Here is a 27,915-nt window from a genome sequence, read left to right on the forward strand (position 1 = left end):
GGTTGGGGGTGCTGCTGCTTGGTGTGTTACAGCAGGATGGAGTCAGGATGCGGAAACTCCTGCTAGGGACACTGGGCCTCAGGAAGGGGCAAAGGTTTGGGTGTTCCAGGCTCAGGACCTGCTGGTCTCTGCTGTGCAGATAACCCAGACGCTGAACTGGCTGGTGCGGATGACATCGGAGCTGGAAACCAACATCGTGGCGGTGGAGCGAGTTCACGAGTACACGGAGGTGGAGAATGAGGTGAAACTGGGTGAGGGGAAGGTGACTGGGAATAGAGTGGGAAGTAGTGCAGGGAGAACTGGGCACCTCTACTTCTCTGCATGTCTCACTTCATTTGCATGTTGCTACCCAGAGTGCTTTGCACCACAGTTCCCCAGTTATCAGATTTCCTTTTAACACTCCTCCCCAACCCCCAGGCTCAGTGGATAACGGAGCAGCGACCACCCCCCGGCTGGCCTAGTAAAGGCGAGATCCAGATTACTGACTACCAGGTCCGGTACCGACCTGGGCTGGAGCTGGTTCTTCATGGGCTCACCTGTGATATTGGGAGCACTGAAAAGGTGAGGAGCCTCCCTGACAGACCCCTCTGGTTCTTTGCTGTCAGCTGCTGATGAGAGGGAGTGTGGGGACCCTCAGGGGTTTGATTCCAGGACTGAAACACTCATTGATTCAGATCAGAGCAAGAAGACATCACTTTATTTTGGAGGGAGTCCTCAAGTTTGAGGCCAGAAGGGACCACCAGATGATCTTGTCTGACCCTCTGTGTATCACTGGCCACCAGCCTCACTCAGCAACCACCCACGAAGTCCAACAACCAAAATTAAACAAAACTACAACATCTCTTAGGAGACTAGATTATCTGCTGCAGCAGAGGAGAGGAGACACTTAGTTGCACCAGTGCCCGAGGCCCCTGCAGTGGCACGGAATTGACTGAGATGTACCAAGATAATCCTGGCAAGTGACCCACATGCTGCAGGGGAAGATGAAAAATACCCAAGGTCACTGCCAATCTGACCGGGGGAAATTCCTTTCCAACCCCACATATGGTGACCAGTTAGACCCTTAGAATGCTCAGCCTCAGCTCAGAGCCCTGTCCCCCCACATCCAGTGTCTCATCTCCAGCTGTTGCCATCCCTGATGGTTCAGAGGAAGGAGACACCCCATCTCCCCAGAAAAAAACCCCACAGAATACATTGAGGGAAAGGAAAAATTCCTTCCTGACCCCTCCAGGTGACTGAAGTCCTGAAGCATGAACTTTAGAAACATGAGACAAACTGAAAGGAACCCCCAGGGCTTTCAAGCCCTGCTCCCCACCATAAGAACATAAGAAGGGCCAGACTGGGTCAGACCACAGGCCCATCTAGCCCAGCATCCTGTCTGCTGATAGGGGCCGGTGCCAGGTGCCCCAGAGGGATGACCAATCCTAGTCTTTTTAATCTCTCCTCACACGGCAGCTGTGATACCATACCTTGATCATTTTTGTTGCCATTTTCTGAACCTTTTCCAATAGATCTTTTTTGAGATGGGACGACCACATCTGCATGCAGTATTCAAGATGTGGGTATACCATGGATTTATATAGAGGCAATATGATATTTTCTGTCTTATTATTGTGGCAAGATGGCCGATATTAGTATGGTGGGTCCTGCGTTTTTCTTGGCAGGGCGCTAAGACGCCACCCCTTGCCCCTGCTCTTGGGCCACCGAGGTCCCCGCTAGTGGCCCAGAAAGGAGGTAGAGGAGGGAAGCGGGGGAGGGGTCTGGGTTTGCTCCTCACTCTGAGCCCCAGCCCCTCTTAACCCCTGCAGGTTCTTACCCTCTTCCCCTTGGGTGGGGAACCTTCGGTCCTTAGACGCTGGGGGAGGAAGCCTCCCTCCCCTGCTGGGGCAGGGTCTTCCTTACTTCGGTTCTCTGGTCTTTCAAATCTTACAACACACCTCCAAGCTCCAGTCCTCTCTCCTTCCTCCTCCTTCTTCTGACTGCCTGAAGCAGGGGTTTATTCGGTTCCTGACAGGGCTTAATTGACTACAGGTGCTCCAATTAACCTGTATCAACCCTCTCTAGTCCACAGGGAACCATGCCTTAATTAGCCTAGGGTTTATATATTTCTCCTCTACCACTGCTCCCCAGGGAGCATCCTGTATCACATTATCCATCCCTTTCCTAACTGGGATAGATAATTAGGTTTTTAACTGCTGCTGCACATTGAGTGGATGTTTTCAGAGAACTGTCCACAATGATTCCGAGATCTCTTTCTTGAGTAGTAACAGCTAATTTGGACCCCATAATGTTGTATGTATAGTGGGGATTATGTTTTCCAATGTGAATTACTTTGCACTTATCAACATTGAGTTTCAGCCACCATTTTGTTGCTCAGTCACCCAGTTTTGTGAGATCCCTTTTTACTTCACAACAACCATCACACACTACCCTGTCATACAATTACACTCCTAAATGTGCCCAGCTCTCTCTCAAAACTAATTCAGTTGTTTGCCCCCATAACTCCTGTTGGAAGTTAAATCCAGTGCCTCTCTCCTCTGCAGGCTAGAAACCTTCTAATTTCCAGCCTGAATAAGCTAAATTAACCCCAAGCTCTTCCAGTCTGCTCTCATAAAATAGTCCCTCTGTTTCCTGGATCAGCTCTGTAGCTCTTCTCTGCACTGGTTCCTATTTGAATTTGTCTTTCCTGAACGTGGGTGGCCAGAACTTTACCCAGTATTCCAAATGAGGTCTTACCAGTGCATTGTACAGTGGCATTAATACTTCACTGGAAACTCCTCGCCTGATACATCCTAGGATCACTTTGCCTTTTTTGCAGCCATATCACATTGGTAGCTTGTCATCCTGTGATCAACCCACACACTCAGGTCTCTTTCCTTCTCTGTCGCTTCCAAATGATGAGCCCCCACAACTTGTAGCAGAAATTCTTCTTATTAGACCATAAGTACATGAACTTACACTTTTGAATTATTGAATTGCATCCCATATCTGTCACTCCTGTCTTCAAGGACACTTCTGTTATTTGTGACAAGGTCATTAATATTAATAAAAATACTGAATAAGATTAGTTCCTTGAAGAACTCCACTAGTGACCTCCCTCAAGTCTGATAGTTCACCTTTCAGCACAACCCGTTGCCTTCTCCCCTTTAGCCAGTTCCTTATTCACCTTGCAATTCTTGTACTAATCCCCATCTTCTCTAATTAGTAATTTTCCATGTTGTACTGTGACAGGATCCCCGGGGTAAAACCTGGAACTGGGGTACCACTGTACTCTCCAGCTTGGGCTGACTCGCCAATGTTTTGCTAGGGACAAACAGCAAACCCCTCCAGGTGCTGTTATCACTCAGCACAACAGCATGTGGAGCCCCACATTCAGCTAGATTGCATGCATGTTCCCAGAGCCACTCACGAATCACACAGAGAAAGGCACCAGTCAGGCTTGACAAAGCCCTGGCTGGGAGGATTTAGTTGGGGATTGGTCCTGCTTTGAGCAGGGGGTTGGACTAGATGACCTCCTGAGGTCCCTTCCAACCCTGATATTATATGATTCTATGATTCTAATTCCCCTCAGCTCCCCCAGCCTGGCACTCCAGAGCTGTACTGTCCTGCCTGGTCAGAATCCTTACCAATGTAAGTTTTATTACCCAGTCTGCCCCTCCCTCAGGGTGGAGAGACATACACAAGCCTTTGTAAACTGAGATTTCCCAAGCACTTCAACCAAAACATACTGTTTTAGGTAAAATATAAAACAGATTTATTAACAACAGAAAGATAGATTTTAAGTGATTATAAGTGGTAGGCATAAAAGGTCAGAGATAGTTGCCAAAGAAAATAAAAGTAAGCGCACAGTCTAAATCTTAAACTTTATTCAACTAGGCAGTATTTGGATCAAGCAGTTTTCTCATCCTACTGGATATTACAATTCTTAATACACAGGCTTCCCCTTTGAAGCCTGGGACCAGTCTCCTCAGTTGAAGTGTGTCTTCTTAGTGTTTTTGTTGCTTCTCGTGTAGGTGGAGGGAGGAGAAAGGCGAAAACATGATGCCACTGTCCCCTATTTTATATCCTTAGTCCATGTGCTTGGAAGACACTAGCCCAGGCATGTCCTGGTGGGCTTTGCTGAGTCACAGAGCTAAGCAATTCCCCAGTGTAGTCTTGTGCAACTGAGTCATAGAGATGTAAATCCCTTGATTACAACTCCCCTGCTGATTAATGGTCATTTAACACCCTCCTGGGTGGGTCTCATCACCCTTATAGTAGAGACTCTCAGACTTACAACATATTTAATTAGCAACCATACAGCAAAATCTCATAACTTCATCCATATCAATGATATACATATTTTAACAGAACAATGTGTTTCAGCAGATCATGACCGTTCATATAATATTCTACATGGCATGCTTTCTATGAAATATATCATAATTATATGACACAGGTGGATATGGGGGTTCCAGGGTGCTGCTTTGAGGTACAGAGTTCCACAGGTACCGTGTTCAATGCTTTACTGAAGTCCAAGTATATTGGAACTGCTGGATTTCCTTTATCTAAAAAGCAGTTATTTATCAAAGAAGGAAATCAAGTTACTCTGGCATAATATACTTTTGGTAAACTCATATTACATTACATCTCCTTTTTTGTTTACCTCCATGAATTTATTTATTCTTTCCTTCACAACTTGTTCCAAAGTCTTGCATATTACTGAGGTCAGACTAATAGGTCTGTAATTGCCTGGATCACTTCTTTTCTGTTTCTTAAATATAGGTACAACATTGGTTATTTGCTAGTCATATGGTACTACCTCCCAAATAGACAGATTTATTAAAAATCCTTGTTACCAGACTAGCAATTTCATGTGCCAGTTCTTTCAGCATTCTGGGATGGAAATTATCAGGTTTCTCCCCAATTTGAGTACATTAAGCTGTTGGAATTTTTCTTCCTCCTCAGTTGTGGTTAACTTCACTCAGCCATACTGCCTTCATACACATGTTCCATATTATCATCCTTATTGATAACTGAGGCAAAGTATTCATTTCGTTTTTGGGCAACACCTAGGTTATCTTTAATCACCTCCCATCCACACTGCAAAGTGACCAAGCCTCATCCTTCCTTATTGTTATAGCTAAAGCACCTCATTAGTTATTTTAATTTCTTTGACAAACATTAATCCATCTTGATTTTTAGAAATTCTCATTTTATTCCTACATTTTCTAATCTCCACAATATAGTTTTCTTTTCTTGATTAATCCCTTTACCATTCCCCTAGGCTCTCGCCTCACTCCTAATAACTTTTTTGAGGTGTCAAGCATCAGAGAGGTAGCCGTGTTAGTCTGCATTTGTAAAAGCAAAAGAGTCCTGTGGCACCTTATAGACTAACAGACGTATTGGAGCATAAGCTTTCGTGGGTGAATACCGACTTCATTGGATGCATGAGGCCGCACAATGCTTTGCCGCTTTTTTGAGGTAGTTATTCATCCAGCTGGGTCTGGAGCCTTTCCCTACTAGGTTGTTTTTGTTTTTGTTTTTTTGAAGTCCTTGAGCTCTTAGGTCCAGTTGACTTCTTTAACTAATGCCATTAATTTCTCAAACTGTGCTCTTTTGAAATCAAAACCATAGCTGATGCCCTGGTTTTGATGATCCTTCCATTTAATCTAAACTGAATCAACTCATCATCCCTTGATCCAAGGTTAGCTCCTCCAACCAGCTCTTCTGTGATGTCCTCGCTACTTACCTAAACATCTAAAATTACATCATCTCTTGTTGGTGCAGTGACAAGCTGATGAAGAAAACTGTTGTCTATCACATCCACGAATAACTGAGCCCTACTGATATGAGTAGCATTTATTCACTAAGCTGTGTCCATGCAGTTGAAGTTTCCCATTATGACACAATTCCCAATAGTATTGATTGATCTAATAATAATATTCAGGCGCTCTCTATCCATATTCGAGTCTGACCCTGGGATCTACAACAGACCCCTAACACTATCCTAACAGAACCTCTTTTACAATCCCTCCTCAAGGTGATTTTGACCCAAACAGATTCTGTTTTGTCCATATTACCTCTTATTTCTTTACAGTTTACTGAATCATTGATGTACAATGCTACTGTAACCATGCCTCAGTGGGTCACAACTGAGGATGTCAAATTCAAGACAAACTGCTGAGAAATAGGGCAGATACACCCCGAGACTGGTGGCTAATCCCCCATAAGATATACCAAATCTGTAACAAAAGTAAACCTCTGTTTCACCACTATGGCTAACAAGAAAACATAAAGGCACTTTCCTCAGGCATTCCAGTTCTTATATCTCCACCAAAAACATTGGATTCAGAGATGAGTGGTTCTTTACAACCAGTCTCATCAAATAATAGGTTCTTCTGATCCCAAAGGACCAGCCACAGACCCAGGTCAATATATAACTTAGATCTTACCCAAAAATCACACTAATGCCAATCCTTTAGTAGGTAAAATCATAGAATATCAAGGTTGGAAGGGACCTCAGGAGGTCATCTAGTCCAATCCCCAATTTTTGTCCCAGATCCCTAAATGGCCCCCTCAAGGATTGAACTCACAACCCTGGGTTTAGCAGGCCAATGCCCAAACCATTGAACTATCCCTAACTCCCTCAAGGTTTATTCATAAAAAGACACAAATAAAGATGAGTTAAAATTGGTTAAAAGAAACAAATACATACAGTAATTGCAAAGTTCTTGGTTCAGGCTTGTAGCAGTGATGGAATAAACTGCTGGTTTAAGTCAAGTCTCTGGAGTACAACCACAGCTTGGATGGGTCATTCAGTCCTTTGTTCAGAGTTTCAATTTGTAGCAAAGTTCTTTCAGAGATAAGGAGCAGGATTGAAGACCCAATGGAGGTGTGTTTCCAGGGCCTTTTATAGCTTTTGCCATGTGGAGAGCATCCCATTGTTCTTACTGTGGAAAATTACAGCAACACAATGGCATTTGGAGTCACATGCGCAAGTCCCATGTCCATGCATGTTGCCTAGTCACAGCGGGCCATTCCATTCAGTGTAGATGGGCGTCTCCCATGGTCCATTGTGAGTTAATGTACTTTGATGGGTCACTCAATTTGAATAGTCCCTCCAAGATGTGCTGCCTAGCTACCTTGTGGGTGTTACCTCAGGAGCAAACATTTGAAATCCAGGTATAGAGCCAATACTTATAACTTCAAATACAAAAATGATACATACATACAGATAGCATAATCATAGACACCTCACTCGACAACCTTTGTACAAGATTTCCTGCAAATATATAACTTTGTTTGCAACACTGATCTATATGGTCATATTTTAATCAGATAACATCACAGCTACCCCACTACCTTTACTTTTAAGCCTATTCCTCCTAAACAGCACATAGAATCACAGACCTATAGGACTGGACGTGACCTCGATAGGCTGGACTCATGAACTGTAACACTCATATTTGTACTGTGTCTCTCCTTGCTCCCCATCCGCTCACCTTGTAGTGTTTGCCTGGCCCTTACTATAGCTTTGCTTGGCTGTTTTTTTTCCCGCACCTGAGTATGGAAGCCTGACATAGAGTTTTCATGAGTCTCTCCCAACCTTCTCCCCTCATCTTCTAGCTGAAATAGCAAGGCCTGCTCCCAAGTCCAGAGAGGAGGATGGCAGTGGTCTCTTTGTCAGTCTCATCCCATCTGCCTGGCCAAATTCAGGGATCTGAACCCACCAGATACTGGAGTCACCGGGTCAGCAGAGCCGACCCTACACACCAAGAAGGTTCTTTGCCATGCAGCCTCCAAACAGGAAGGAGCTGTCCTGGCTTTGCGCTCACTGCGCATGTGAGAGCTGGGAAGCCGGGCAGCAGTGACATGAGCTACCAGAACTCAGTCTGTGAGGCGCAGGGAGGGGCAGCGAGGTGGGCATGGGAGGGGGCAGCAGCACCTCGGGATAGATTCCAGGAAAGCAAATCCAGGGGAATGAAGCAATGGGAGAGCTAGGGCTGCAGCAGGGCACATGAGTGTGGGCAGCATGAGGGCTGAGCACCCCCTACCATACAGACACTGAGGAGGGGAGCCAGTCAGAGAAGATCCACAAAACTAATCAGGGGGCCAGTGAGTGGGAGCGACAAAGCAAAACCTGCCCACTGTGGCTAAAGCGGGGGGGAGGGGCCCAGACCTTCCCAGCTCCAGCAGGCTAACTGCCCAGGGTGCTGTCTCCACAGGTCGGGGTTGTGGGCAGGACAGGGGCTGGGAAATCCTCTCTCACCAACTGCCTATTCCGGGTCCTGGAGGCTGCAGGAGGGAAGATCGTGATTGATGGGGTAGACATATCGACCATTGGCCTCCATGACCTACGCCGGAGTCTCACCATCATCCCCCAGGTGAGTGCTGCATGGGCAGAGATGTGTGCCCGGTCTCTGGCAGCAGCTGGCCAGGGATTTCACCATAGGGCAAACGTGTAGGGTGGGTGCCGTGCCATTCCATTGTCAGCTCCATGACCCAGGTGTCTCTGGTCATTAATTTATCCCAACCTGCCACCGTGGGGCAGCCAAAGCCTAATGGGGCACTAAAAGCAGGAGGGTTCAAAGCCGGAGCCCCCAGCCCCTTGGTGTGGGAGGGAATCTGACAGCAGCTGCAACAGGAGACACAGCAAGACGGGGACCATCCCATCCTGGGCACCACCTGAGCTCTGGAAGCGAAAGCTCAGACTCCTCCCATTCTGCTCCCTGGGCACTGTGGGAAACAGTACCAGATGTGGTTCATCCCAGGCCCAGGCTCAGCCTGCTGATCTCTCATTGGGAGCCTACACTCAGCCAGTAACCTTCACCCAGCCTGCTGAGACCGACTTGCTGGCTCCTCTGATCCGCCAGGCTGGTGACCTGCCCTCAGCCTGTGGCTGTTGGAGCTGCCGCATGGCTAACCTCTTGGTGAAGCATTCCTGGTAGGAGACTAACCCTGCCCCTCCAGCCAGTGCATTGCCCACCTGTGGGCACTGTGGGCAGCCAGTTTGTGTGGCTGGACAAACAGCTCAGAGCTGGCTCTAGCCAAATAGAGCAGACTCAGCTGCAATGGGTGTCCCCCTTGTGTCTAACTGTAATGGGCTTACAAGCACCTCATGGCTCTGGGGCTAGCAGGGCCCTGGACCTAACAGTGTCAGAGACCCCTGTGCTGGCCTTGAAGGACCCGGTGTTGTTCTCCGGGACTTTACGGATGAATCTGGACCCGTTTGACCAGTACTCGGATGAGGAGATCTGGAAAGCCCTGGAGCTGGCCCACCTGAAGACATACGTGCTGGACCTACCTGAAAGACTGTCCCACCAAGTGAGCGAAGCAGGGGAGAACTTGAGGTAGGTGGGCTAATCTTGGGGGGGCCTCACCGCCTGCCCAGCTCCAGAGACACATCCCTCCTCCCTCCCAGGGAGAGTAGAGCACAGCCTGAGCATGCCCTCCGCTGTCCAAGAGCCCAGCCAGCCAGCAGGACTAATCCCTGTAGGAATGCATGACCCTCTGTGAAGCTATAGGGAATGAGGGGGTGCATGGGGGGCAGCAAGGCCAGGGGAAAGGGTGCAGTTTGGGGGGGGAGCAAGGTGCATGTGGGTGAAACCTAGTCATCATGAGGTGAGAGGCAAAGTGTCATGGATCAAAAACTGGCTAGGAAACAGAAAGCAAAGAGTAGGCTTAAATGGCCAATTTTCATTCTGGCTAAAGGTTGGCAGCGGGAAGTACGTGGTCCAGTGTTGTACAATACATTTATTAATGGTCCAGAAAGAGGCTGAGCAGTGAGGCAGTGATTTTGTAGATAACACACAGCTATATGACAGGTTTCAGAGTAGCAGCCGTGTTAGTCTGTATTTGCAAAAAGAAAAGGAGTACTTGTCGCGCCTTAGAGACTAACAAATTTATTTGAGCATAAGCTTTCGTGAGCTACAGCCCACTTCATTGGATGCATTTGGCTATATGGGGGAGTCAAATCCAGAGATGACTGGGAGGAACTTCAGAGGGACCTGATCAAGCTAGGGGAATGGGCAACATGATGAAAGATGAAATTCACTGTTAAGTGCACGTAATGCACACTGGAGGGAGAGGAAAAATTGAACTCACACACCCTTTGGAGTTGTAAATTAACTCTGTTAGTGACACTCATACCTCACTGTAGCCAGCTCAATAGCGACCTCTTCTCAAAGTGCAGCTGTGGTCCAAAAAGGTTACAAAACAGTTCAGTCAAGCTAGAAGGGCATAACGAATGGGGTCCTGAGGGATCTGTCCTGAGTCCAGTTCCGTTCAGTATCTTAATCAATGATTTGGATACTAGCATAGAGAGTATACTTATAAAGTCTGTGAACAATACCATGCTGGGAGGGGTTGCAAGCGCTTTTGGGGACAGGATTAGAATTCAAAATGATCTGGACAAACTGGAGAATTGATCTTAAGTAAATAGGATGAAATTCAATAAGGACAAATGCAAAGCACTACATATCAGAAGGAACAATCAAATGCATAAATACAAAATGGGAAATGACTGCCTAGGTAGGAGTGCTGCAGAAAAGGATCTGGGGATCATAGTGGATCACAAACATAGTGGATCAACAGTGTAATACTGTGCAAAAAAAATGAACATAATTCTGAGATGTGTTAGTAGGAGTGTTGTGAGCAAGACATGAGATGTAATTCTTCTACTCTGTTCCGCACTAATAAGGTCTCAACTGGATTTATTGTGTCCAGGTCTGGCACCACGCTTCAGAGAAGAAAGTCCAAAGGAGAGCAACAAAAATTATTACAGGGCTAGAAAACATGACCTATGAGGAAAGATTGAAAAAATTGGGTTTGTTTAAGCTGGAGAAGAGAAGACTGAGAGGGGACATGATAACAGTCTTCAAGTATGTAAAAAGTTGTCATAAAGTGGAGGATGCTAACTTGTTCTCCTTAGCCCCTGAGAACAGGACAAGCAGCAGTGGGCTTCAATTGCAGCAAGGGAGATTTAGGTTAGACATCGGGAAAAAAACTTCCTGACCGTAACAGTAGTTAAACACTGGGACAAATGACCTAGGGAGGGTGTGGAATCGCTGTCATTGGAGGGTTTTTTAAAGAACAGATTAAACAGCTCCCAGGAATGGTCTAGATGAGTGGTTCTCAACCAGGGCTCTGTGGCCTATGTCAAGGGGTCTGCGAAAGACTTATTCTGAAACCTGACTGACCAGAATTCGACTATGTATACAAACAATAGATTTCCAAAGGAGTCTACTCCACCATCTGAAATTTTTTAGGGGTCCACAACTATAAAAAGCTTGAGACCCATTGATCTAGCTAAGACGTAGGCCTGCCTCACTGCAGGGGACTGGACTAGATGCTCTATCCTTCCTGTCCTACAGTTCTATGATTCTGTGTGAGGTCGGGTAAGGAATAGAATGGTGAATAATACTGCAAATACTTCCTAAATCAATGATGTGGCCGCATTTGAACAGTGTGTCCAGTATTGGTCACCTCATCTCACCCAGCATAGTGCTGATGTGTGTGTGAGGAGGGGGGTTCAGAGGCAAGCAATGAGAGTGAAGGCCTGGAAAAAACACTCACATGATGAGCAAGTGACAGTCTTGGAATCGTGTCTCTTCGATAGAAGACAGCTAAGGGCGTGGGGACACATAAGAATGGCCATATTGGGCTAAATCTATATAAAATACTGACTAAGTGAGAGGCTAAATGGGGAATGTCTGTTTTGCCTGTCTTCTAAAACAAGACCAAGGAGACAGTCAAGGACGCTCCTGGTTTCCCCACCCCCAAATGTGTAATTAGGTTGTGGAACGCCTTGCCCCAGGAAGTTGTCGAAGCCAAGAAATTAACACACTTCCGAAAGGAACTGGACATGTATATGGCTAGTAAGACTATCCAGTGTTAGAGTGGTTAATGCTAAGAAAAATGTTGATACATGATTAAGTCTAATTCTTCAAGGTATAGGCTGCTCTCTGACTAAGCGAGGTCCATCTGAGCCCTAATGGGGGCAGAGGCTCCAACATCTGCTGCGGTTTATCGCAGGAGTGGGTGGGTGAGATTCTGTGGCCTGCGTTGTGCAGGAGGTCAGACTAGACTATCACAATGGTCCCTTCTGACCTTAGTATCTATGAGTCGATGAGACAGCAGCATTCTTACACCATCCTTTGCAGCATCTGGTGCTGGGCTAGACAGCCTTGTGTCCGAGCCCAGCTCCCACGTGCCCTGTGTCCTAACCTTTCTCAGCAATTGGCTGATGGGGCAAGAGAGGAAGGGTGCGATGCTGCCACTAGGCTATGCCAGGTCACTCACTCGCCCTCGGTGGCAGAGATGATGCTGGGCATGTTCTCAATCTGCCCCGCATCAGTGCTAGTAATGCTGGTGTTTTCTCCCCACCCCAGCATTGGGCAGCAGCAACTGCTGTGTCTGGCCCGAGCCCTACTCCGCAAATCCAAGATCCTCATCCTCGATGAGGCAACAGCAGCTGTGGATCTGGAAACAGATCATTTAATCCAGACAACAATCCAGAGTGAATTTGCCAACTGCACTGTCCTCACCATCGCCCACCGCCTGCACACCATCATGAACAGCAACAGGTGGGTGTGTGTCTGTGTGTACACACTCGCGCCCCAGCAATACTCACCATAATGGCCAGCCGAGGGAGTGGGGGAGGAGCGTGGGGACACTGTACCCACCATCAGGGCCAGCAACAAGTTGAGGGTGGAGTGCAAGAGGCCAGGCTCCAGTTGGTAGGTGCAGGGGGCTATACACACACATAAACAAGTCGGAGAGGGATGGCAGACTCTGACCCCCACTGCCAGAGGGGGTGTGGATGGGGCCCTGGGCACACCTTTGTGGCCTGCACCAAGTAGGTGTGCAGATGTGGCCTAGCCCACCATCTTGGACAGCTGTAGAGGACCTGAAGATCTCTGTGCAGCTCCAAACCTTGTCCTATTCACTCACAAATGTTGGTCCAGTAAAAGAGATGCCTTTGCCCACCTGTCTTTCAGGTAGCAGAGGCATTATTTATGTCATCTTGGACAGATGCAGGCAGGCCCTGGCCCCAGCCTGGGGGAGCGATTTACTGTCCTGCCTAGAGTAGGGAAGGAGCTGTAGATAACCTCGGACCGGGAAGGGCAGGTACTGGGAAAAGCTGCATGAGAGCAGTGCTGCTCCTGTGGTGCCCAATGTCCTTTGTGCTTGCAGGGTGATGGTGCTGCAGGCGGGGCACATCGTGGAGTATGACAGCCCTGAGCGGCTGCTCCAGCAGCAAGGCCTTTTCTCTACCATGGCTAAGGATGCCGGTATCGTGAGCGCGCAAGCCACGGTGCTGTAGGACAGCTGGAGCTGACTGTGAGCACCCTGCCTAACACTGGAGCACCCATCTCCAGAGTCAGAACCTAGGGCAGGGCCCACCGCAAGCTGGGAGGGACAAATGGCGCATTGCCAGAACCTGTTTTCTGTTGTCTCTGTGCACCTGGCAGCTCCGAGCAGCAGGAACTGCCCAGGATTTCGCTCCTCTTCACCTGGGACTTTAAAGGAGAGAATGAAGCCATGGGGCTCTGAGTCCCTTGAAGAGGGGGCTTTGGGGCTGGGCTAGACAAGACTAGGACTTACCTCACTGCAGGCAGCAGCTCTGAACCTGCTGCTGCCATACCCAGGGGACAGATCCAAACCTCACTATGTGGGGGTAGCTTCAATGTAGACGTGCCCAGGCCAGACCCCATGTGCACTTGGGGAGCAGCTCTAACAGACCCCCAGGGGGTGACTATGACCCAACATGCAGTGTGGGAGTAGCTTGGCTGAACAAAGGCGTATTTTTACAATCATTTTACTTATTGGTCCTTATTCTAAAGGCACTCAATAGCATAGGCCCAGCATAGCTGAAAGATTAACTAAAGCTCCAGCCTGAAGACCATTGTTGACACAAATGCTCCTCTAGCAGAGTGGAGCTCTCTACAGCAAGGGCAAAGTTGAGCAGGAGAAGCTGCCTCAGGGGCCAGTCCAGGGCTTGAACCATGGCCCATCGCAGAGCTCCTCACTTTCTGCTCCAAGTGCCAGGTGCACTGCTCCGAGCAGCCTTCCCCAGCAGAAACAGCGTCAGGACAGTGTAAAAAGCCAAATACCCTGGGGAAGAGGCTGAGAGCACGAGCGAACCCCACGTGACACATTAGACCCACGACTTTAATGCAGACACCTCACTGATGAGGGCAGTATACAAATCTACATAGAACAGAATTTCCTGATACTAATGACTGGCTGCACAGGCAAAACTTAGCTCCACCCCCATGAAAGGTGACTGCAGCCCTGGGCTGTCCCCACCCCCAACTGCAAAACTTAAGAGTCATTGTCAGTCTCTGGGCTTTGCTCCAAGCCCACCCAACAACTTGACACTCCCCTGGTCCCTGCTGGTGCTCATTCGTCCAGGCAGGAGCCTTGAGGAGCCCCCATTAAGTGTGTTGCGATTCTCTCTCTATAAAGGGTATTTAAACACTTGTTTGTGATTTTATTGGTGGGGGGGGGGGGTTGCTGAGGAATCTTGCTAAAGCCTGGGCCTAGTCCAGCAGTAGGGGCAGAGGAAAGGGGAGGTACAGAATTTGCCTAAGCACTGGTTTGCTGCTCTGCAGGGCTCCATTATGATTTGCAAGTTGAAGCAGAAACATGGCTCTAGTGTGACGTTGGGGTCTAAGGCCTGGAACAGCTATTCTGGTTGTCCTTGCACACCTTATCACCTCTGCACCGGGGCTGGGCCATCTGGCTACATGCCATTTGCTGGATTCTTGCCATATAAACTGTTGTACTCCAGCAGCTTCTGGGCACGGGTCCCAAACTTTGTGTCAGTCTCTCAGCAAGCAGCAGGGCGGCTGCTGCTCCAGTTTGTCACTGCAGCCTGGGCTGCGGGGGCCCATGCGCAACTGGCTTACAGCGTTGCCATGTGCATGTCCCTGACCAGAAACATGGCGCTTGACGCAAACAAACCTGAGCACCTCCAAGGGAGACACTTTACTTAGGGGACACAGACACTGTTGTCAGAGCACAGGAGAGTGAGGGGGAGGAGGAGAATATTTCTTGGGCCAGGAGCAGCAGCCCCCAAATACAACCCCTCCAATGGTACTGCCCCATTCCGTGGGCGCCCGGCCAGAGCCTAGTAGGCAGTCTGGGGTGTTGATGCCTTTATCCTACACTTTTGCCAAAGGATCTGCTTGAGTCTCACCAGCCCCTCAGAGCACCCTGGGACGCATGTCAGAGCAAAGGGACAGACCCCCAAGTTCTGGGGATGGGCCGGGGTGGGGAGGGGAAATGGCTCGAGTGACAGGGTGGTGAGGCTGCTGTCTTACCTGTGGCTCATCTGAACGACTGGAGGCAAGGGTCGCTGTGGGAAGGAGTATCACGTATCTCCCACAGCAGCGGGGAGCTGCTAGTCCTGAAACGAGGGCTTGGGAGCGCCCCACCCAGGGATGTCTCCACTGCAGTGAAGAGGTGTGAATTCCCACCACGGGCAGATCCGACGTGCGTTCGCTCAGCCTGTGCTGGGAATTCACAGCAGTAGAGGGGCTGTTGCCCCACAGGCTAGCCGCCCGAGGTAGGGCCCAGCAGGTTTGGGGGGCTTGGACTTGGGAAGCTAGCCCTGCTCATCGCCCATGGTTCAGCTGAGCATGTGAGCCTGTCTGTGCTGGGAGTTACAGTACCACAGGCAGCAGGAAATACCCTAGGAGACCAGCAACTCCCCCAATGGAGGCAGGCAGTTCTGGGGAATCAAACGGCTTATAACCAGTGATAACGGGTCCTCTATATGGAGCGGGGGAAGGGGCAGAATGCCACTCTGAACAGGTACCGCACTCCAGCCCCAACTTCCCAGCTACAGTCTACCTGCTGCCCGGCTGCCCGGTGAGGGAGCCTGGCCCTTGCTCACTGCTGAAGAGCCGTGGGGCTCCTGTTCTTAACAGCCCTGGTTGCTTTTAACAGTACTTGGCTAAAGAGGGAATCTGCATTAAACCAGAAACCCTGAAGGAAAAGGAAATGCCGCACACAGGCAGGAAGCAGCACTTTGGCCTGAGTGAGGAGGCCACTTCCTCCAGGGTGTTGGCTTTGCTCTGCCCAGTCAGGCTCAGCCAGCTTCTAGCAGCTAGATCTAAGGGGAAGCTACTTGCCCTGCTAGGAGGAAGAGACAGGACAGGAGGCAACATTAATTCCTGCTGCACAGGCTGCACTTTAACCTCACTGCCCCTGGCCAAGCCACGGTCACCACGCCAACTGCTTGCAGCCTGGGGCGGGGCAGAGCCCCTGCCAGTCCTGGACCGTCCAGCACCACTGGCAATACTGCATGGCTTTCCGGGGCTGGAGAGTTGGTGTTTCACATGGCTGACTCAGCCCAGCAGGGGTCGCAGACCCCTCCTCCCAAGTCTCTGACATGGTCCAGCTGGGATTAAGGCACCAGAACTTGGGTGTCTCTGTGGGGATGGTACAGCCTCACGTATACTCTGTCTTCCGGATGTAACTGGACGGCACGTAGCCCTGCCTCCCATGCACTTCAGCTAACCACCACTCTCGATTGCCCGTGATATCTTCAAACTGTAGGATCCTGAGTCTCTGATTGGCTGAAACACTCAGCTCATTTGGACTTCGGCCTTTAAAGGTGTAGACAGCATAATAGACCTAGAGGGATGGGGGAGAAAGTGGGTCAGAGCAGGGCCGGGCCTGAGGAACAACAAGCCAGGATCAACACTATCATGTAGCTCTTTGTGTACTGTGAGGATTACTCAGACACACTCTGAGAGGGAAACTGAGGCACAGCAAGGGGAAAGCACTATCTCCCAGGGTCATAAGGGCATAAGAACATAGGGTCACAAGGGCATAAGCCATCCTGGGTCAGCCCAAAGGTCCATCTAGCCCAGTATCCTGTCTTCCGACAGTGGCCAATGCCAGGTGCCCCCGAGGGAATGAACAGAACAGGTAATCATCAAGTGATCCATCCCCTGTCACCCATTCCCAGCTTCTGGCAAACAGAGGCTAGGGACACCATTCCTGCCCATCCTGGCTAATAGCCATTGATGGACCTATCCTCCATGAATTTATCTAGCTCTTTTTTGAACCCTGTTATAGTCTTGGCCTTCACAACATGATCTGGCAAAGAGTTCCAGAGGTTGACTGAGCGTTGTGTGAAGAAATGCTTCCTTTTGTTTGTTTTAAACCTGCTACCTACTAATTTCATTTGGTGAACTCTAGTTCTTATGGTATGAGGAGTAAATAACGCTTTCTAATTTAACTTCTACACACCAGTCATGATTTTATAGACCTCTATCATATCTCCCCCTTCGTTGTCTCTTTTCCATGCTGAAAAGTCCCAGTTTTAATCTCTTCTCATATGGAAGCTGTTCCATACCCCTCATCATTTTTTTTGCTCTTTTCTGTATCTTTTCCAATTTCAATATATCTTTTTTGAGACAGGGTGACCAGATCTGCATGCAGTATTCAAGGTGTGGGTGTACCATGGATCTATATAGAGGCAACATGTTATTTTCTGTCTCATTATCTATCCCTTTCTTGATGATTCCCAACATTCTGTTAGTTTTTTTGATGGCTGCTGCCCATTTCAGAGAACTATCCACAATGACTCCAAGATCTCTTTCCTGAGTGGTAACAGCTAATTTAGACCCCATCATTTTATAAGTACACACCATTGGGATTATGTTTTCCAATATGCATTACTTTCCATTTATCAGCATGGAATTTCATCTGCCCTTTTGTTGCCCAGTCACCCAGTTCTGTGGGATCTTCGGAGCTCTTCGGAGTCTGCCTGGGACTTAACTATCTTGAGTAATTTGGTATCATCTGCAGATTTTGCCACCTCACTGTTTACTCCTTTTTCCGGGTCATTTATGACTATGTTGACTAGGACTGGTCCCCGGACAGATCCCTGAGGGGTCACCACTATTTACTTCTCTCTATTCTGAAAACTGACCCTTTATTCCTACACCCTGTGTTTCCTGTCCTTTAGACAGTTACTGATCCCTGAGAGGACCTTTCTTCCTATCCAATGTCTGCTAATTTTGCTTAAGAGCCTTTGGTGAGGGACCTTGTTAAAGGCTTTCTGGAAATCTAAGTACACTAGATCCCCTGGTCACCCCTTGTCCACATGCTTGTCAACCCTCCTCAAAGAATTCTACAGCAATCACTCCCAGAGCCCCATTCTCCTGCCCTGGTCACTAGCCAGACTGATTTTCTACTTGAAAATATGGAGAACGCTGGTCCTAAAAGGCAGGTATCTACTTGCTGTCCCACGCCCGAAAGACCCTGTGCAACCCATTTTCCCATCTAGCTTTGGGGGTCTGCACATTCCTGACAAGAGATGGGGTTGAGGTCCATAGGCGCCGATTCTGTGGGTGCTCCGGGGCTGGAGCAACCATGGAAAAAACATTAGCAGATGGTTTAGCACCCACCAGCAGGTGAGCTCCCCTCCCACCCCTCTCCACCCAGTGCTTCCCCCCACCAGTGGCCCCATTGATCAACTCCTTCCTTCCCTCCCACTGCCTCCTGCCCACCTCGGAACAGCTGTTCAGTGGCGGTCACGAGGCACTGGGAGGAAAGGGAGAAGGTGGACCGGGGCATGCTTGGGGGAGGGCAGAGGTGGGATGGGGTGGGCGCTTGGAGGAAGGGTGCAGTGGGGGCGGAGCCTGGGGCGGAGTGGGGGTTGAGGACCCCCTGGGTAAAGAGGACAGATCAACCTCTGCCTCACACATGCCAGCACCCCTTCCCTAGTGAAGGGAGGGTTCAGCCTCTGCCCAGTGAAGGGTGTGACTTGCAGCCCCTCCACCATAGAGCAAGGACAACAGGGGGGCTTACCTGGCTGCCCTCAGACTCACTGCTCTCCAGCCCCGAGTCTCTGTCCTCCAGTGAAGGCGCCGGCCTGAGGTAAGCTTTGGCAGGGTGCCCACTGCGGGTGCTGGAGCTGCTGTTCAGCTCAGGGCGCCTGTCACGTCGGTGAGCTGGCGTCATGTTGGGCTGCGGGTTGGATTCCATGGGAACCGTTCTATCAGAGGAGCCAGCCTGGGTCGGGGAGGCAGCCTCTGTCTCAGAGGGGGACCTCAGGGAGTGGTATGGATCCCCTGGAGAGGCACAGCCCTGCAGAGGTTTCTGGGTGAAGGTCATGGTCATGCCACTGGGGTTGAAGGTCAGGGTGTTGCTGCTGTGGGGTGAGGAGCTACCGTGTTCAGACTCATTGGAGGAGTGGCTGCCCACCGAGACGTCCGAGTGGCTGCGGCGTGGGTTATAGGGCTTCAGGAAGGAGCTGTACACAAAGCCTTTGGTCACTGCGGAGAAGAAAGCGGGTCATAGTCAGAAACGAAAAGGCTCCCACGGAGAGGGGAGTGGGTCAAAAGGGAGAGGATGATAAACCAGAGAGGAGACCACAGGAGACAGGCCAGAATGGCCGCCTGTCCCCGGAGGGTTACAGTTAGTTGTTCATGGATCCTGGCCGATGGCAGAGTCAGGGAAGACCCTGTGTTGCTGGAGGCACAGAACCCCACCTACCTCCATTGTCAATGAGCCAGCGGTTCTGGCTGCCCATGGGGTCCTTCTTCTTGAGAACGCCCACGAGATCACCCTCCAGCAGTGAGACATCCAGGTCCTGGGCTGCATTGAAATTGCGGTCTGCCTGGAAGAGTTTTTCCGGGGGGTACCTGGCCAGGAGGGCAGCTCGGAGTTCATCCGACTGCAGCATGTAGCTGGGCTGGAGGGGAACAAGACACCCATGAGAAAGCCCCTGGGACTCCCCAGACCAAGCCCCTGAAATAAGGCAGAAGGGACTCACTGGGCCCAGGAGTGGCTGCCTCCTGGCAGACTGGCGCTCCACGCTCCTCCTGTCAAAGGGTCTCTTGGCAGCCGTATGGGACTCCGGGAAGAAGGTAAAGGCCTGGAGCTGCTGGAGAACTCGGCTGTGCTCCTCTTGGAAGATGGCGATGAGGTTCCCCTCCCTGCCAGCCATTCGCAGCAGCTGGAACAGGAGCAGAGGGTAGAAAGCTGCTATCAGCAGAGCGCTGCTAACCCAGAGACCCAGAAGCCAAAGGGGACAGAAGACGAGCCAGATGCTGATCTAGAACCTACACTAGTGTTCAGGGCCAGGACTGAGCCAGCCCTGGAACTCCCCTCTGGCAGGGAAGGGGTGAGCCTATCCTGCCACTGCCACTGCCCCTGCGGTCCCTGACAGAGGGTGGGGACAGCCAGAGAGTGAGCTCCCAGGCCTGCTGATCCAGCACCTTTCACAGCAGCCCCTGCCACCAACAGTATCCAGTCCCCTGGAGCACGGGGAGCCTACAGGCGTAGCCTCGAGGGGAAGCCAGAGTCTAACGTGACAGCCACAGCTCCGCACACAAGCGGGACAAGCCTCAGGAAGTAGAAACTCCCCTGACACACGAGAAACAAACTCCACAGAGGCAACATGTCTGCAGTGAGCCAGGAGCATCTGCAATCACATCCTCCCTGCTCCATCCCCTGCCCCTGTTGCTGAGCTGGGCCTGGCTGGGTTCTGGGAACTCACCGACAGCAGTGGCCTCAGCTCCCCCAGTGCCAGGTGCACAAAGTCGCAGTGAGCCCTGGCATAGCCCCGCAAGCAGCTGGCAAACAGCTCCTTGGCAAAGCGCTGGAACTTGGGCAGCTCATCTAGTAGCTGGGCATTCAACGCCTCATAATTGTTGCGAGCCGACTGCAGCTCCTCAAGTGTCCGTTTGTCCTTCAGCTTCTCCGCCCGCTCCGTGCAGTTGTGGAAGTCCAGGAGCTTGTCGAAGCGTTTCTGCACCAGCTTGTGCGGCCCCATGAACATGCTCAGCAGCTGGTTGAGAGGGGAGATCACCAGCCGCTCTGTCCTCTCTTTCTGGAAGACAGTAAAACAATAGGCAGGTGATAGGGCATCCCCTTCTTTCCTGGTTCAGCCTCTCTCAGCCAGGGCAGCTGGTTATTCAGGGATTTATCTAGTTAGCTGCACGTGTCCCAAGTGATGGGGAGTCCTAGCTATCCTGATTCGACAGCCAGAGTCATCTCACTGGCACTTAACGTGGATTGAGATTCAATTTACGTTACCCTTCACTCACCTTCATCAGAAAGCTCCTAGTCGCCCCTTACCCCAATGTCCTCCTAAGCCATCTCCCCCTGGGCTCCTGAGTCAGCCCCATGGATCATCCTGAATCTTCCCTCTTTGTCAATTACATCCAATGCGACCCGGCAAGCTATACAAGTGTTTCCAAAGGGACAGGTCTGTGGGTAGGAATAAGCCACACAGGGTAGGACCACATGCTGTGCCTGGGGTCCGAATCCCTGTACCCTTTTGTCAGCAGTGTCCATTCCTGCACCGGTGGCAGCTTAGTATGCTGCACAATGCCATCTCTGTCCTCTCTCTCCTCTGTCCCAGCGTATTCCTACACCAGCGTTTCTCAAACTGGGGTCTGTGGCCCTCACTGATCACTCCTCCCCCTCCCTCCCAGGGCCTCCTGCACACCGGGGAACAGCTGTTCAGCGGTGTGCAGGAGGCCCTGGGAGGGAGGAAGGGGGAGAAGCAGGGATGAGGGGATGCGTTCAAGGGAGGGGGCAGAAAGAGGCGGAGAAGAGGAGGGGCGGGGGTGAAGCAGGGGCGGGAGTCTGCCAAATTTTGTATATCAAAATAGGGGGCCTCGGGTTGCAGAAGTTTGAGAACCTCTTCCCTACACTATTCCCACATCTCCTGCTGGTGCACCTCACGCTAAACCCTCTCTCCAGGCCACCTCTTTGTCTCACCCTAAATCACTCCCCGTCAGCTCCACTGTGCCTCATGCTGAAGCTTCCATCCCAGTTACCTCCCAACTCTCAGACAAAACCACCATCCAAATTGCCCCCACCGCACCTCAGCCTAACCCACCTCCTGAATCACTTCTCACTGTCTCACTCTAGTCACGTGCCATGGCACTTCGCCCTAACTCGACCCTCACAATACCACATTCTGCATCTCCATCTTACCTCAATTCCTCCCCATCACCCCACTTGTTCCTCCTCCTCAGCCCAGTATCAGTCTAATGTATCCCCTTCAATGTCTCACCCTAAAGCATCCTTCCTCGCTAGTCAACCCCCATGTTGCCCTCTTTCCCAATCGCTCTCTTGTATCGCTATAGTAAATACCCCAGTCACACTGTGCTTCTGCCTAAATCATTGCCTAGTCATCACCGCTGTGTCTCATGTTCAATCCTCCCTCCTCTTCAGTCCCGCACACCTTTGGTCTCACCCTAAATCTTCCCCTGTTCAAACCCATCTCTCACACTAAACTGGACCCCCCAATCACCTCTCTGTCTCTCACCAGGAATAGTCCCCCAATCATTCATGCGTCCTGTTAACCACATGCGCCAATCATTTCAAAGCATGACATTATCCCCATTCCATGATAACAAAAACTGTACTGGTGGAGGGAGCTCTTAGGAATGACACAACCATGTGGAGAGAACAACGGTCTGGGACTCAAAAAACCTGGGCTCAATTCCTGGTTCTGCCACTGGCCTGCTGGGTGACTTTGGCCAACTAACTTCACCTCTCTGTACCTCACTTTTCTCATCTGTACAATGAAATTAATGATGTTTCCCTCCTTGGGCTTGACTGACAAAAAGCACTATGTAAGGGCTAGCGATTATCATCCTTACTATTATCATAGCAGTGTCTCAGCTACACATGTACACAATTACAGCTTCCTAAATAACTACTAAGTCCTGCCATCAATTGTCTTTCAGTTAAAAAAAACTAGGAAATTCACTGACAAAAAACCTTGTTAATTCAGAGTTAAGGTTGCCTAGTGGCATAGTGAGCCCATCCAGACCACCAGAGATGAGGAAGTTACTCACCTTGTGCAGTAATGATGGTTTTTCGAGATGTGTGTCCCTATGGGTGTTCCACTGTCGATGTATGTGCACCCCCGTGTTGCTGATCAGAGATCTTTGATAGCAATGTCCGTTTGGCCCGCACATGTGCTCCCCCTCCCTCATACTCTGCCTCAAGGCTAATTAGCGCTGCACGGGCAACCCACCCTCAGTTCCTTCTCTACCGCAGAGTCCCGATGAAGAACTCTAAAGTAGAGGGGAGGAGGGTGGATTGTGGAGCACCAAAAGGAACACACATCTCAAAGAACCATTGTTACTACACAAGATGAGTAACTTCCTCCTCTTCTTGAAGTAGCGTCCCTATGGGTGCTCCACCCGAGGTGACTCCTGAGCAGTATCCCGGATGGGAGGCTGAGGCTTCAGAGTTGAGTCTGTTATGGACGATAATACCATGGAGTCGAAGCTAGCATTGGAAGCAGACTCCCCAGTTATTGCATAGTGTTTTACAAAGGTATGCACGGACGCCCAGGTGGCTGTTCTGCAAATTCCCGAGATAGGGACATTCTTGCGGAAGGTGACAGAGGAGGAAATTGATCTCATGGAGTGTGTGTGGTTTCCAGATGGAGGTAAGACACTGCAAACCTGATAGCAGTGTTTGACACAGTTCAAGACACATTTGGAGAGTCTGTGGGCCAATACTGCCACACCTATAGACCTATCGGCAAAGGAAAGGAAGAGCTTAGGAGATTTTCTAAAAAGCCTTTGTCCTCTCCAGGTAGAAGGCCAGGGCTCTCTTAACATCTAGCATGACTTCTCTGTTATCACGGTGAGGCTTAGGATAAAAGGTCGGGACAGGAGGTGACTCGGTTGGTTCATGTGAAAGATGAGAAAAAAACTTTGGGTGTGGCCTGAGAGTAACCGTCTCATGAAAGAAGACTGTAAAAGGGGGGTGTGCCAAAAGTACGGCCATCTCCCCCTATTCTTCTTGCCGATGTGATGGCGACCAGAAATGCCATCTTCAGTGATAGGTATGTGAGTGAACAAGTGGCCATAGGTTTAAAGGGTGATCTAGTCAGGCTCTTAAAAACTAAGTTCAGGTCCCATGTTGGGATTGGATGTCTGTGTTGGGGAAAGAGGTCCGCTATGCCCTTGAGGAACTCTTGGTATTTGGGTGTGAGAAAACTGAGTATCCCTCTATTTGCTGATGGAAAGTTGCAATGGCCGCCAGGTGTACTTTGGGCGAACTGAGAGATAGTCCTGACTTCTTGAGAGTCAGAATGTATTCTAACATCACGGGGAGAATAGCAGATGCTAGGTAACGTGCCTGAAATTGCATCAAACCTGAAACCTGGTCCACTTCTGTAAGTAATTATGATGGGTTGCCAATTTCCTACTGTGTAGTAACACTTCCTGTACCTCCTTGGGGCAGGAGCTCTCTATGCAGTGGAACCATGAAGGAGCCAGTTGAGCTGGAATATCCACAGGTTGGGATGGAGAGTGCACCCTTCATTCTGCGAGAGGCGGTATGGAGAGGGATGAAGAGGGATCAATGGATATGCAGCCGGCTATGACAGGTACGGGTACCACGTCTGTCTTGGCCAGGTGGGAGCAATCAGTATGACGTTTGCTCTTTTTTCTTTTTAACAGCAGAGGGAACGGGGGAAAGGCATAAAGGCCTTTGTCCCATGGAAAAAGGGGAGCGTCCCCTACGGAGTGCTGTCCGAGGCTGGCCCTGGAGAAGTAACGTGAGCTCTTCCTGTTCAGCTACGTAGCGAAGAAGTCTATTGTCGGTGTCCCCTGTTGACAGAATTATGATGCAGAGTACTACTGGGTTCTGTTCTCACTCATGGTCATGTGAGACCTTGAGATTGAGACAGTCCGCTGTTGTATTCTGCACTCCTGGGAGGCAAGTTGCTGATATTAGAACATCGTGGGAAATGCACCAGTTCCAGAGTTTTAGTGCTTCTGCACAGAGGGAGGACAATCTGGTGCCTCACTGATGATTTACATAGTACATGCATGCAACATTGTCTGTCGTGACCTTCGTGTGTGCACCTCTGATCAGTGGGAGAAAGTGGGTGTAACCATTCCTGAACACCCTGAGTTCGAGGAGGTTGATGTGGAGAGTCACCTCTGTGAGCAACTATTTGCCCTGAGTTGTGAGGTTGTTGAGGTGAGCACCCTGACCCATAAAGGATGTGTCTGTAATGAGAAGTAATGTCGGGGAGGGGTAATCTGAACAGGACCCCCGTGCAAACGTTTGCTGGGTTTTTCCACCAGTCCAGGGAATGTTTGACTCTGGCAAGCATCGAGAGAGGTTTGTTTGGCCAGTAAACCAAGCTGAACTGTGTCTGCAGGCACCTCATGTGAAGTTTGGCATGAGACATTACAAACGTGCCAGCTGCCATGTGCCCCAGAAGCTGGAGACAATGTCTGGCCAGCATTTGAGGGCTGGTTTGCACTGTTTCTGCAAGCGCGGACAGGCTATGAAATCTGTGCTGTGGAATGAGTGCCCTCACTTGCAATGAGTCAAGATCAGCCCCTATAAACTCCAAGCGTTGTACCAGAGGTAGGGTCAATTTTTGGACATTGATTTGTAGGCCCAGGTTCATGAACACGTCTGTAGTTCTGTGGGCGGCCCACAGGACTTCTTCAAAGGAGCAGGCCCTGAGGAAACAGTCATCTAAGAATAGGTTGATCGTGATCCCCTGGGGGCCAACAAGAGGCCAAGACGGAGTACTCGTAATGGGTCTGACCCCCAGTAAACCGGAGGACTCATCTGTGGGATGGTAGGATCGATGTGTGGAAATAAGTGTCCTGGCGGTCAAGAACCAATCTCCTTGTTCCAGAGATGGAATAATCACTGCTAGTGTGACCAACTTGAATTTTTGAGCCTTGATGTATCTGTTCAGTGCTCTGAGATCCAGTGTGGGTCTCCAACTTCTCTTTTTCTTGACGATCAGAAAATATCAAAAGTAAAACCCTTTGCCTTGGAGATGCATTGGGACGGGTTCTATGGCTCCTAGGCAGAGGAGGTGATCTATCTCCTGTTGTAATTCTCTCACGTGAGAAGGATCCCTGAAGAGGGACAGGGAAAGGAGGTGGGGGAGGGAGGTGAAGTGGATTGAATACCCATGGGAGATAATTTCTAAAACCCATCTGTCAGATATTATCTGTTCCCAGTTGGGATGGAACACAGCAAGGCAGCATCCAAAGGGATGCGAGGAGTTGGAAGTGGCAGCTGGTGTCTAAGCGAGTTGTCTCTCGAGGTCTTGACCAAGGCGTCAAAACTGATGTTTTGAGGTCAAAGATTGCGGTGCTGAGGATTGAGAACCTGAGAGTTTGTGCCTCTGAAATTTGGACCTTTTACTCTGGTTTGTAATAGAATTGTGGTGGGAACTCCAGTTTGTGAGAAGACTGAGGACTAAATTTTTCCCAGTGACCGACGTGAGGCTCTGGAGTCCTTAAGTGTGTCGAGGGACGCATCAGTCTTCTCAGCAAACAACTTAGAGCCTTCGAAGGGGAGGCCTTCAACAGTTGTCTGAACCTCCTTCAGGAAACCCAAAAGATGCAACCACAAAGCTGACTGCATCACAACCACCTTTGAGATGGAACAAGCCGCTGTATCAGCCGCATCAAGTGCAGTCTGGAATATCGTTTTGGCCACTAACTGCCCTGGGCTGATAATGGCCCAGAATTGTTCCCGTTTGCATTCTGGGAGATGGTCAATAAAGGTGCTGAATTTGGCACAGTTCATATAGTTGTACTTTGCCATTACGGCCTGGTAATTTGAAATTCTGAATTGCAGAACAGCAGAAGAGCAGGTCTTCCTTCTAAACTAGTCAAGGCGCTTCCAATCCCTATCACAAGGGGTAGATTTGGAATGATGTTGGCAGCCACGGGAATTCACTGCATCAATCATGATGGACTTAGGTGGAAGGAGGGAGAAAAGAAATTCCATATCCTTGGGGGGATACAGAGTCTTTTTATCAGCAGTAAATTGTTCCGTAGGTTAATTACCCCTCACTGTAAAAAATATGAGCCTTATTTCCAACCTGAATTTGTGGAGCTTCAACTTCCATCCCTTGCATCATGTTAGATCTTTCTCTCCTAAACTGAAGAGCTCATTATAAAATATGTGTTCCCCATGTAGATACTTATAGACTGTAATCAAGTCACCCATAATCTTCTCTTTGCTAAGCTAAATAGATTCAGCTCCTGGAGTCTCACTGTAAGGCAGGTTTTCTAATCCTTTAATCATTCTCGTGGCTCTTCGCAGAACCCTCTCCAATTCATCAGCATCCTTCTTGAATTGTGCACACCAGAAATGGACACAGTATTCCAGCAGCGGTCACACCATTGCCAAACACAGAGGTAAAGTAACCTCTCTACTCTTACCCAAGATCCCCCTGTTTATGCATCCCAGGATTGCATTAGCTCTTTTGGCCCCAGGGTTGCACTGGGAGGTCAGGTCAGCTGATTATCCACCACCATCACCCAAAATCTTTTTCAGAGTTTCCCTGGATAGAGTCCCCCATCCTGTAAGTGTGCCCTACATTTTTTTGTTCCTAGATGTATAAATTTAGATTTAGCCATATAAAAGACACATATTGTTTGCTTCTGCCCACTTTACTAAGCTATCTAGATCACTCTGTATTGGAGACCTGTCCTCTTCATTATTTGCCACTCCCCCAAATGTTGTGTCATCTGCAAACTTTATCAGTGATGATTTTATGTTTTCTTTCAGGTCATTGATAAAAATGTTACATCGCATAAGGCCAAAACCCGATCCTGGCTAGATCACTAGAAACATACCTGCTCAATGACAATTGCCCATTTACAGTTATTGAGACCTATTAGTTAGCCAGCTTTTAATTCATTTAATGTATGCCAGGTTAATTTTATATCATTCTAGGTTTTTTTAAATCAAACTGTCGTGCCGGTACCAAGTCAAATGCCTTACAGAAATCTAAGTTTATTACGTCAACACTATTGCCTGAATCAACCAAACTTGTAATCTCATCAAAAATAGTTATCAAGTTAGTTTAACAGGATCTATTTTCCAGAACCTCATGTTGATTAGCATTAAGTACATTATCCTCCTTTAATTCTTTAT

General features: G+C 49.4%; 2 protein-coding genes across 7 annotated transcripts in view; one reads left to right on the forward strand and one right to left on the reverse strand.

The window, feature by feature from the left end:
- ABCC2 (ATP binding cassette subfamily C member 2) overlaps window positions 1-13,975 on the forward strand; it is a 55,816-nt gene extending 41,841 nt beyond the window's left edge. For both annotated transcript variants that reach the window (XM_038408230.2, XM_043518543.1), the window contains 6 exons: window positions 140-241; window positions 418-561; window positions 8,208-8,366; window positions 9,166-9,332; window positions 12,372-12,566; window positions 13,177-13,975. In XM_038408230.2, coding sequence (XP_038264158.1) covers window positions 140-241; window positions 418-561; window positions 8,208-8,366; window positions 9,166-9,332; window positions 12,372-12,566; window positions 13,177-13,306 — 897 coding nt within the window. In that variant the 3' untranslated portion in view covers window positions 13,307-13,975. The remainder of the gene's footprint in view (window positions 1-139; window positions 242-417; window positions 562-8,207; window positions 8,367-9,165; window positions 9,333-12,371; window positions 12,567-13,176) is intronic.
- A 158-nt stretch (window positions 13,976-14,133) lies between these two features.
- The window catches only part of LOC119858198 (dynamin binding protein), an 81,594-nt gene continuing 67,812 nt past the window's right edge, over window positions 14,134-27,915 (reverse strand). For all 5 annotated transcript variants that reach the window (XM_038408223.2, XM_038408227.2, XM_038408224.2 and 2 more), the window contains 5 exons: window positions 20,507-20,839; window positions 19,781-19,963; window positions 19,501-19,699; window positions 18,814-19,280; window positions 14,134-16,626 (listed from right to left, as the gene is read on the reverse strand). In XM_038408223.2, coding sequence (XP_038264151.1) covers window positions 16,441-16,626; window positions 18,814-19,280; window positions 19,501-19,699; window positions 19,781-19,963; window positions 20,507-20,839 — 1,368 coding nt within the window. In that variant the 3' untranslated portion in view covers window positions 14,134-16,440. The remainder of the gene's footprint in view (window positions 16,627-18,813; window positions 19,281-19,500; window positions 19,700-19,780; window positions 19,964-20,506; window positions 20,840-27,915) is intronic.

Source organism: Dermochelys coriacea, chromosome 7 (genome assembly GCF_009764565.3).
Source record: "Dermochelys coriacea isolate rDerCor1 chromosome 7, rDerCor1.pri.v4, whole genome shotgun sequence".
Classification (NCBI taxonomy): Eukaryota; Metazoa; Chordata; order Testudines; family Dermochelyidae; genus Dermochelys; species Dermochelys coriacea.